Source organism: Garra rufa, chromosome 21 (assembly GCF_049309525.1).
Source record: "Garra rufa chromosome 21, GarRuf1.0, whole genome shotgun sequence".
Lineage (NCBI taxonomy): Eukaryota > Metazoa > Chordata > Actinopteri > Cypriniformes > Cyprinidae > Garra > Garra rufa.
The window spans coordinates 13,413,284-13,425,428 of NC_133381.1; the positions used below are offsets into that span (position 1 = coordinate 13,413,284).

The 12,145-nt window shown below is 37.5% G+C and overlaps 1 protein-coding gene across 15 annotated transcripts in view; it reads right to left on the bottom strand.

Moving 5' to 3' along the window:
• Nucleotides 1-6,444, bottom strand: part of nrxn3a (neurexin 3a) — a 384,050-nt gene extending 377,606 nt beyond the window's left edge. For all 15 annotated transcript variants that reach the window (XR_012341102.1, XR_012341101.1, XR_012341100.1 and 12 more), the window contains exons 1-2: nt 6,291-6,444; nt 790-1,979 (exon numbers count right to left, since the gene is read on the bottom strand). Coding sequence is in view for 12 of the 15 variants with exons in the window: in XM_073826841.1 (XP_073682942.1) it covers nt 790-1,486 (697 nt within the window). In the remaining 3 variants the exon portion in view is untranslated. The remainder of the gene's footprint in view (nt 1-789; nt 1,980-6,290) is intronic.
• Nucleotides 6,445-12,145: the final 5,701 nt, after the last annotated feature.

The window sequence follows — 12,145 nt, forward strand, 5'->3', positions numbered from 1 at the left end:
TCTGTGGTATAACATAAAATTTGTTTAGTTATGATTATGCTTACTAAATAAATGCGCGCAAACCACAAGATCTGTATATAAATGAGCACATTCGATAACCAAGGTCATAAAAATTTCTTTCAAGGAAAACCAGTAATGTCGCTATAAAGAATTGCAATTGACATGTTTAAAATTGGCAATTATCCCCCGTCTATGATTCATTCTCTGTTGAAGAGGTGCAACAACAAAACCCAGAGCTGTGAAATGGCCTCCTCAAATCCCCAGAGAAACTAAAATGGCCACTTCAGAAAAACAACCAAGGGATCTGAAAAGGCACCTTAACATCCTAACACCCCACCTCCTCAGCCGGGCACGATTAACACACACACACACACACACACACACAGAGAGACACACATACAGACACAAAAACGCTTGCCAGAGACAAACAGCTTAGTGCTTTACAGAGGTAAAAACGCAGGCTTTGCTAGTAGAGCATTTCAATGACATTCGCTTTCAATTGACCGTAAGAAGCGATGGGGGAATAGAGGAGGGTCTTATGAAGCTGATCGAGAAATTCCCAGCACAAAACACCTGCTAATAGACAAAACCAGGCAGCTTTCTGTGGACAGGCCATTAACCTGGACCTTAGAGTCAAACTTCAGTAGCATGAAGGATTCTAGGAAACATTATTCACATTTCAGCAGACAATTTCAAGCAGAATTAGGTGGCAGTAAATATTTGGGGAAAAAATTACATTGTATATACTGTTGTACATTTGCTCAAGCTGGAAAATATAAACCGTTTTACCTTCACTGCAAAATCGGCCAACATATTCCGTCTTAGAACAATCACAAAGCGGTTCCCCATCCACAACGGAGCACGTTCCTCCGTTCTCGCATGGGTTCTCCATGCAGATGCCCTCTATGTCCATGCGGACCCTCTGGCTGCTTAGTAGAATAGGTTCCTTGTTACTGTACTTCAGTTCCCTGATAATTCCCTTAAACGGCGGAAGATCCTTCACTGTCGGGAGTGTGAGCACAGAGATACGAATATCTTGAGGGACTCCGCCCAGGAAGAGGTCACTAACGATCTTCATGTACTGCCTCTGTGGCCGCACCTCGGCCGATTTGCTCGCTCCGTCCAACCCCAGCACAGTTCTCAGGTTGAACCTACTCAGGGTGGCAGAATGCCAGCTGCTGTCATTGACTCGCTTGTCCGATACGACTGTGGTCTCGGCGCAGTCGATGCTGAACTGCAACTGGAGCTTCCCTTCGACCACCATGAGTTGCAGGAAGTCGCAGAAGCCGCCATCGTCAAAGTACAGGATTAAGGCGGTGGACACGTCTGTTTTGAACTGGAAGCTGAGGTCACTTCTGGTGCTGGCGTCCCAGCGGAGATAGCGTGCCCACTGGCCTTGCGACCCTGTAAACTCCAGGCCCAAGCAGGGCCCAAGCACAGTACTGATCAGCAGCTGCAACTGGACTGGGAATCTGAAGAAATTCATTGTAAAAGTGCTGGAGATTTGGGGTTATTATCCTAAACAGAAGGAAATCATTGAATTCGCTTTGGTTCAAAGGTCAGTATATCCAAAGTACATCCCACAGTATGCCCAGAGATACTAGAGAAGAGGTGAGATCGTCAACGCAGAGACAAACGAAAAATATCCTAAAAGAGGAGAGGGAGTTAGGAGGGAGAACAGTCTTAAATAACAGTCATAAGGCCAATGACATTGCACAACAATCCAATCTCTGTCAGGCGACAATAAAAGTACTTCTTCCACGTTTCCTGGAATGGATCGACTTGAGAAGACGAGCAGATGAGGTGCTGTGTGTCTGCTGAGGTGTTGTTTTCTTCTGGTATCTCCTTAGACCTCAATCATCCAGACAGGTCCTCCAGGTCGGACTCTTTCTGTATTTAGGGAAACCAGTGCAGTCTGCATGATGCCTTGTGGGTAATGTAGTCCATACGGTTACTCTGCCCCGTCTAGCGCACAACAGCTGTCAAAATAGAAAGCATCAAATTACAAACGAATCCACCGATGTCTTAGTCTATTAAGTGTGTGATTTTTTTTAATGCATAATACACAAAGGCATTCAAATATATTACTTAGAACAATGCATTTGAAGTCTCATCGTCCTGATAAAACCTAATTAAAAGTTTCTATTTTTGAGGCATTTTACCTAAAAGATTCTTGTGTGTTATCGGTCATCTAGTGTGTAAATTACCAGCATTATTCACACGGCAGCTCCAGCTATCATTCAATAGCAGCAAGTCCGTGTTTATCTGATGATGTGGAAAATTAAAAGGCTTTCTCCAGGATGCACAATGCATGAAAACAATAATATGCATGTCGACACATTCCCATGACATATACTCCAGCACTATGGTCATCTAAAATACCTTTATTTTAAACAACAACAACAAATGCACCACATAAAAAATAAGGTTAAATCTAAATTCAATGTGCATTAGTATTATTTTAAAATAATCTTGCATAAGATGCAGTAAAAAAGGCCAAGGGAAATCTTTACTTTACGGATTAATTTTTGAACACATCCTCAAGTGCAAATAAAACGGCCTGTATTGTTCTACAAATATGAGAGAAGATTCCCATGCTGAGCTGACGTTTGGCCTCGAACCAGCACAGATTAGTAGGACTTTTGTGAAGGCAAAACGCAGCTCTGGCTCCTCTTAACATGTGTCCCCTGCGTGCATAAATGAATAGGCTCCAATTACATGGCAACATGCGAGGTGTAACCTAATAGACATCTAATATTGCCCGTGTCCTTGCCAGAGGCGTAGGCAGCAGGTACGGCAGGACAATAGTGCTACCAAGCCCACGCGATTCAGCCGAGCCGAAACACAATGCATGCCGTCAGAGCTCTGCCTGCTGCAGCTGAAGAGGGGAAAAAGAGCGAGAGACTGCGTGCTTGTAACAGATACTCCACGTTGGCTCGCGCCCACACCTCGAAATATGCATGTGTGCTTTCTCTTTTTCTTTTTTTGTAGAGCGAGGGCTCGCGAAGAGGAGGCGAGAGGTGAAAAGGCTAAACTGAGCACATCATTGTCCTCATTGATATGTGATTGACACACCCCACTGGGAATGGCACACGACAGCACCAAATAAAACCCCTGCGTTTGGATCCCGCTTAAAAAGTCGGCGAGTAGGAGAAGGAGGTGTAATGGAGGAAGGGGGGCATGTTAATGACAGCAGGCCCAACCATTCATCAGACACACAAAGCTGGGTTTTACCACAGGTGCCTCAATTACGCTCTGCCATTACACCAGAAGAGCTGCGACAAAATGTCCTCCAGTGCACCCCGATGATATCATGGAGGCTTTGGGAGGAGGCGCACGCCATTTCAGCGAGCTCGGCTCCGTACGTGACACGGCTGCCGTCGAGCATCCGCGTGGTGGAGCGGAGGTGTGGGCGAGGTAGAGCTGGGCCAAAATGGATGACATCAGCGTCCGGTGCTCTCCTCCTGGGCTACCAGCCGGCGAAGGGGAGGCGTGAGGCTCCTACCTGGCCTCATATAGCACCCCCCACCCCCCGCCGTGACCCAGAGTGGGCACGGGTACCACCAGCAACCCCCTTAATAACCCACTGCAGAGGAACAGCGGCTTGTGAGCAGATTAGACCAAGGGAACTGCGGGAGCGGTTCTGCAGCAGTCATTTATGGCATTACATCACCTTGCCAAAACACACCATCCTTGTGGCATGATTCACTATAACACACCTCATAATCAGAACCAGAGGATTAGTAAGATGATTTATGACCAAATTTCACTGTGTGAGTGTGTGCATTATATAGGGCTCTGATCAAGACAGAAAGATCACGTCACACTGCGGTGTACTGGAAAGGCAGAGCACATTCGATGAGTGTTTTGGAGTCTGAGCATTACACAACGCCAATAGGAAATATTCTTCTATGCGACACAGACAACAAGGCGATTTTAAGGAATTAAAACAAATTCAAAACGCTGGAGAGCGATATTCGTTACAAAAGCGAAAAATGTATTAATGCTGCATGAAAACACTTTCTATATTCGGCAAACAAAACAAAATATATTTTATATTTTATATAGCGTTCATTTAAAAACACATTACGTATGTATATATATATGTGTGTGTATTTTTCAGTTTTAGAATTATCAATCTAATTCTAATTTATCTCTATGAAAAAATACCCCCACTACATTAAGATGAAATTGCCTGTCTTGGATTGATATGCAAATGAAGATTATAACCAATACCAGTGAGAGCAAAACGATATAAAAATATAGGGAATCGAAACAATATAAATGTCCTTTTCTTTTAATTTTAGCCAACGTTTAATGCGATTTAACACATTCTAAATAGATGTACATTAATACCATAGCCTATTTTTTAAGAAAGAAAAACGTTAAAACGGATTATTAATTTTGAAAAGCTTTTGTGCTTCAATATTTCGTTTTTAAAACGCGTTCCACCCGTTTAAAATGCTGCACAATTTACACATAAAAAGCTCCAATACACTTAAATCTCGCGTTTGATCCAAATTATTAGTGCACTATTCAGTCATCTAAAATAAGGCACGTTAGTCTCAGATAAATGTGCAAAGACCGACAAAATAATTTACATCTTGGTGAGAGGACACTGCATTACATTTCACACAAAAGAGGTCACAAAACACCACAGGGTGAAATTATACTCGAGCGTCATGGAGAAATTAAACACGCTCGAATAAATATATGACATATTATTTTAATTCAGACATACGTGTTCGTTTTAATTTCTGTCAGCTGTGAAAAAAAAATCGTCGATGAAAGTGTGTGTGACAAGGCCGCGCTCAGGAAATATTATCCACCCCGACAATTTCAGGACAGACGATACTGCCTGTGTGGATATATTACAATTTCGGTTAAAATATTAAGACACAAATACAGTGTGTGTAGCCCAATTATTATTTTGACAAAAACATCAGAAATGTGATTTTAAAAAACACAAGGCTAAAGGCTTTGAAATGAGTGTGTGAGCGCGCAAGTGTGTATAATAGTGGATTAATAGCAAAGTCTATTAAATTCCAGGAGATCTAAATGAGCCACTAGAAATTGATGAGAACGAATTAAGATATTCTAACAATGCACTGTACTCACTCGAGCACTTCAAAGCGAGACAAAAAGAGCTGAATGTGCATGTTATGTGTGCAAACGTACCAAAAATCAGTTTTAAAAATCTATTTCGATTATTGACATCAAAACAGATGTTTATATCGAATAATTTATACGCGTTTGTAAATATTTTAAATCACTGCAACGGGTTAATAGCCAACCCTAAACTATTTATATATTTTTTAATCAAATATATTTTAAACAAATGACTCTGCTTAAATTTCCCTGCACATTTTTTTCTAATAAAGCAAAGAATAACGCTATACAATAATAGTCTATAATAGTAAAATGCATCAGGCTAAATAAACCACAAGTGTGCATTCTAAATATACATTTTAGCTAAATAAATTCATACCAAACGTATTATACATTTTCATACATGCTCTCAAAAGAAAAAGGAGCATGGATATGCGTTCCTGTGTATTTGTCCAGTGCATGTCTAGGTGCATTCATAAGGATGGACCTGCAGTGGGCATGCGTGTTGTTTATCCTGAGTGGCAGTTGATCATGGGCTCCACAGACACCTGAGAAGTCTTATTCATTATTCACAGCTACTTTTACAGATTAAGAAAAACACAGGTCTCCTGAGAGCAAAGCGCGAAATTGTTTGTTACACGTATACGGAGGAAAAGGCATGCTTTTTGTGATACTACTAGACAGGCCTACGTTGTCTAACTTATTGAGGATAAACGAAAAATCTGTAATATTTCGCGCAGCTGACACAAAAACAGACAGTAGACGTTTATTTTTGTACCTCAGATTTTGTCTGGAAAACCTGTCAACTCTGACAGAAATATTCTAGTGTTTCCACAGTGCTCTGTATAGAAGATGACCGTCTATCCTTGAAGAATAAATACTCGTAAATGTATTTTTAGACTTAGACAGCGTGTATAAAACCTATTTTGTTTATTCCAGGCTTGAATGATGATGTAGTTTAGTGTTTGTATCGCGCGTCTCCGAGAAACAACGCGAATGTCATTTAATTCGATTCAGTGTAACACGCCGCGTTCACCGAAATAAAAGTAACATTTAACACCAACCGTGATTTACAATGTAAAAACAAGCCAACCAAGTGTAAACACTCGAAGTAAGTGATGAACTTATAACATCCCGGTGAGCTTTCATTCATTCGGTAGCAAAAACAGAAACAGACTAACCTCAGTTTCGTAAAAATATCCCAAAGCGTAATAATCCACATTACATTCCCAACAGGCTCTATATGTCTGGTCCACGCTGCCTAATAACGTTTTTTCGCGGTCTTGTGAGGATGTTTTACCCGCTTGTACTTGCCTCGTTCTGTACTCGCTTGCAGTTACAGAGAGCCGCGCGCTCAGAGATACTGTTGGACAATCACGAGATTTTCACACACACGCGCCGCGCGACCCCGCCTTCCTCTTACTGCGAGGCTCGCGCCATTTAAAGGTGTAGTAAAATCTGAGAGAAAACTTAGCCAGAAACAAGCGAGTTTCCTTTTGAAGCGATAGATACATTTACATGTGGAAAAGGGACACGAAATGTGTACAAGATGGCTGTGTTTGCTGACATTTGTAGAACCGTGCTGACTCCATAGACGTCCCCTCAGAAACGCGCAGGTTCTTCATCATCATCTCTCACCACGAAATTCGGTGAGAAATAAAAAATATAGCATGGCATTTAGTAACAATACCTGCAAGAAACGCGTTTTAATGTGGGTTAACGTGTCTATGGTAATTTCTGGCTAGTTTTCAAAATAAAAAATCGCTGCTAAATGTTTTTAGTATTGGAAGCAGGCTGTGTAGCATTGTCAAGAATAAGAAACACAATAAAGTATAGTTATTTGATTTATTGAATTTTTTTTTATTAACAATACTCTCATTTTAAAAAGTTTTACATCTGTTGATATCTGGACCCTTATCTGAAGAACCACACCAGAGTTAAATAACTTTTTACTTTTGACTATTTTTTTTGACCCTGGACCACAAAACCAGTCATAGGGGTCCATTTTCTTTCTAAAAGCTAAATGAATAAGCTTTCCATTGATGTATGGTTTGTTAGGATAGGAGAATATTTGGCTAGATACAACTATTTGAAAATCTGGAATATGTTCAAAAAATCTAAATATTGATAAAATCCTCAAAAGTAGTCCAAGTTCTTAGCAATGCATATTACTAATCAAAAGGTTTTGATATATTTACGGTAGGAAATTTACAAAATGTCTTCATGGAACATGATCTAAATGTAATATCCTAATGATTTTTGACATAAAAGAAAAATCAATGATTTTGACTTATACAATGTATTGTTGGCTATTGTTATACTTACGAATAGTTTTGTGGTCCAGGGTCACACATTGTTTATGTACATCTATGAATATAATTTAACCCAAAATTATGCAATTTTCTTTTATTTATCGCCTCAAAAAGAAAACTATCCTCTATGCCAGTGTACAGTGAAACAAAATCACCTTTTTTAATAATAATGCACTTTGGTACCCAGTAAAATCTTTTTAGCTTTTTGGTATAATCAATAAATTCATGAGTATTTTTTACTTCAAGTTTTACTTGTGGATGCACTTACTTAGAACAACAGGCAAGGCCTATTAGAATCTGCTGTCCTTGGTGCTGAACTTCACCACAAACTGCTGTGCAACAGCTACATTTTGAATTGAATGGGGTTAAGCATTTAGTGGCAATGTATTTTGACTTCCAAAGGAGTATAAAGTTATTTTCCAGATAGTTTGCTACTTGGCACATAAGTGAAATCTACACGCTCAAAAACTAACATTGCGATCGATAGGGGTTGACCATGTCATTGATTTGCAGCCCAAATGATCCATCATAGATCCTACAGAATATTGAGCGCGTCTCAGAGTTGAATGGATCGAACCTCTCTGGCCTGTAGAGTCAAGCTCATCTGAAGCTGTATGATACGTGTTTGAGGCAGAGAAGCTATCAGAGGTAAGCATGTTGCAATGTTGTAGTGTTATCACATGCAGTGCCTGTGAGATGACTATGTTTTGCTCTCATTCACACAGTAAGAATGAAAGTTAGGCTTCCACTCTTTTGTGTGCCTGTCCATTCCAGTATTCACAGACGACTAATAGGTCTTGAGGCATCTACAAGCCCTGTGTGACAGACTGGCTCTCTTTATTCCCTTTAGGGCATTTCAGACACTACACAAAGACAAGCTTTCCAAACCACCCTCTAAGAAACAGTCCCTTCACCTGAAAGCTTGACATCTCCTTCATTCACTCACGTCCCGCCAATTTTCTGTCGTTCCAAGTATACAACCAGGCCAAGTGGCGTGTCACTACTGTTGTTTTCATGCTAACTCCATGTCTTTTTATCTTCTGCAGTATCCACCTTATTCTTTAGTGTGAAAGTAAGCCTATGGGCGAGACTTCTGGTTCATTAGCCGCTATAGGGAAATAACGAGAAGAATAACAACGTGCAGTAAATGGTAAAACTGTTCATAATTGAGATAATACATTAAAATAACATGGTAGGACACACCATTTTGCAACATCAAGCAGCAATTTTAGCTGTTTTGTACAGCTAAAATAGTTGGATGCGGATGAGACCGAAAGCCAGACCCATAAAATGTTCAAATGGTCGGCGTATATAAATTATATTGATTATTAACTAGGCTGAGACAGATTGCAATTTTGTGGAATTTACAATCTAAACATGGTAAAAATGTGTAAAAATGCAATGAAAGTATATTGTAAATAGGTGTTCCATGAATTCTGTGACTGCTGTTACCCTAAATATTTTCTAAATGCACATTATTGATCTTGTTAGGAACAATTCATCCATGCATAGTTAATTTTTTACATTTTTTGACCTAGTCATTTTTTTTTTTTAATTAAAATAACGATTTTTCGAAAAAATCAATTATGATTATCTGACGGAACATGTCTGAAGAAATGCTATGGAATTAGCATTTTAAATACAAAAATTAAAAAATAAAATGAAAAAAAATATTTTAAAAATTTAATAAACAAAAATATAAATAATAATAATCACATTGCATGACAAAGCATACACAGATGCTATATTTATTTTATACATATTATTACTGATTTTATGCAGCAATGCATTTTTGCAAAGTGGGCTTAAAGGAATAGTTCACCCAAAAATTTAAATTTGCTGAAAATTTGAGACCCTGGACCACAAAACCAGTCATAAGTAGCACAGATATATTTGTAGCAATAGCCAACAATACTTTGTATTGGCCAAAATTATTGATTATTCTTTTATGGCAAAAACTTTTAGGATATTAAGTAAAGATCATGTTCCATGGAGATATTTTGTATATTTCCTACCATAAATATATCAAAACTTATTTTTTTTTTAGTAATATGCATTGCTAAGAGCTTTATTTGGACAACTTTAAAAGTGATTTTCTTAATATTTTTTGCACCCTCAGATTCTAGATTTTCAAATAGTTTTATCTCGTGCCAAATATTGTCCTATCCTAACAAACCATACATCAAAGCTTATTTATTCAGCTTTCAGATTATGTATAAATCTCAATTTCCAAAAATTGACTCTTATGACTGGTTTTGTGGTCCAGGGTCACATTTATTCACCCTCAGGCCATGCAAAATGTAGATGATTTTGCTTCATCTGAAAAGATTTTGAGAAAGTTTGCATTACATCACTGTTAGATTTTAGTTTCCAACAGAACAGGTATTTTAGCTGAAAGTGATGGTTTTAAGTAAAAAAAAAACTCTTGTTTATTCACTTCACAAGACAGGTTGGTGGACTCGTGTGGATTACTGTGACTCCAAAATTTCTCCAAATATTTTCTGATGAAGAAACTCATCTACAAACTCATCTTGGATGGCCTGCAGGTGAGTAAAGTTTTTATTTTGGGATGAACTATTCCTTTAACTTGCCCACATACCACATCATAGCATGAGACTGAGAGGTTTACCTGTAGAAGATTTATATTGAAGCAATAAAGTGCGATGTTTACCACCTGTTGTCATTCAATATGACATGACATAAAACAAAAGAGAGGAACAGATGACAGCCTTAGCACTCACTAACAATTCTGAGTGCCTAAAACAGTACAGTACACCTGTACAGTAAACAATAAAACAGACAGCAAAGGAAACCATCTGTTTACTCTGCAAACGACCTGCCTGCTGGCTGCTCTGGCATCATCGGCATGTAAGGAGAGAGTTTACAGGGTGGCATTCTGCAGATATTGATTTCTGCAGTTAATTCATAAAGGTCTCAGCTGTTCTTTTTCAATTAAACCTGGAAGCCGCCTGGGTCAAGTGGATCAATGTTGCGCCCGCAGGTATGAGTTCAGAGCAGATTTACTTAGATTGACTAAGTAAACAACATATTGACTGACACACTCATAGTCCTGAGCTTCCTGTGTTGCAGCTGATGACACAAGCTGAAAAGAGAGCATGCTGGGAGAAACTGACAGCCCTGTTCTCATATTCTGTTTAACTTTGCTCGGGAAGACTGACCTATGGAGTTATCAGCTTCTGGGTTTACTTTAACTGAGTATTTCTTGTTGTAATAAGTATTTTTCTTTGCTTTTCTTGCTTTCTGTAGAGCTGAGTCACCAGCCAATTCATCTTTTTTCTCTCTCTCACACACACACACTGTTATTCAAGTCTAGTGTCAGAAGGAAATCAGACAAGCAACACAAGCTTTGTTGTAAAAGGATGATAAGGGAAAAAAGGATAAGTTCAGTCACTGCATAATGGCTGGCTTTACTATGAAAGACCTCTGTTTGCAAAGCGCATAAGAAAGTCAGGTTTCTGCTGCATGATTTTAAGTCTTAGTCTGAGCAAATCTAAAGCCACCATTTCATAAAATCGGATAAAATAGAGAAGAGCTTCCTGCTGGGGGTACAATAATAAACTGTATACACTATAATATAACCTTTCAGGGTAAACGTACAGTACAAATAATCAGTTAAAGGCATAGTTTGCCCATTATTTATGATCTCTAATGTATACTACTGGACTTCTCCTTCTGTTATCATGTACTAACCCTTATGTCCTTCTAAATTCTTAAGATTTTCTTTTCTCTGCAGAACATAAAACAAGATATTGTCCAAATGATAAAAGTCAACAAGGTCCATTCGTAAAGTGACACAGTTTTGAACAATATAAATAATTTTAAATATTTCAAAATGTATACAAAAAGGCCAAAAGTAATTGCAGTATAAGGAGATTACATCAACAACAATTGTCATAATGTGTGAGAAGTTTCTGAGAACCAATGAGCTTTAGGTTTGAAAAAAAAAAATTATATTTTATTTTATTTTATTTAGTTTTTTTATTTTTATTTTTATTTTTTATTTAATATATTTTATTTTATTTTTTGCTGCATGTAGTGAAGGGAAATAGGAGATGATTTTGGACAATATAAATATTTTAAAACTTTTTTTAGATACAAAATGTATACAAAAAGGTCAAAAATATGTGAGGAAATTTAAATTACTTAAAAAAAATGAAAATGTATTCATACAAATATATTTTATATACAGAATATATACAAAAAGGCCAAGAAATATATGGAGAAATATAAATAACAAAAATATATATATATATATTAAAATTCATGCAAATATATTTTAAAATCTATTCTTGGATATATATATTTATTTATTTTTTGCTGACTTTGATGACTTTGTGAGGAAATATAAATAACTAAAAAATGTAAAAATATTTTAAAATAAATTTGTGGTCATTGTTTTTTTATTTATTTATTTTTGCTGCAATTGATGTTTACTCTAAAATCAAATCATAGATTAAATTGTTTTTTTTTTGGACAATGTAAATATTCAAATGGTGGCACAAATCTCAAACATAAACTAACGACAAACCTCACTTGTATGGCACATAACCAAACATCATGAACCAATGAGATTTGATATAGTAAACCTAAAGACTAAAGAGATTTAATCTAAAGAAAATAATAAGACAGAAGACTTGAAAATATTTATTTTAAATACTAAACATGTTAAAAGCTTGACAAAAATGACACTTTAGTTTTCAAAG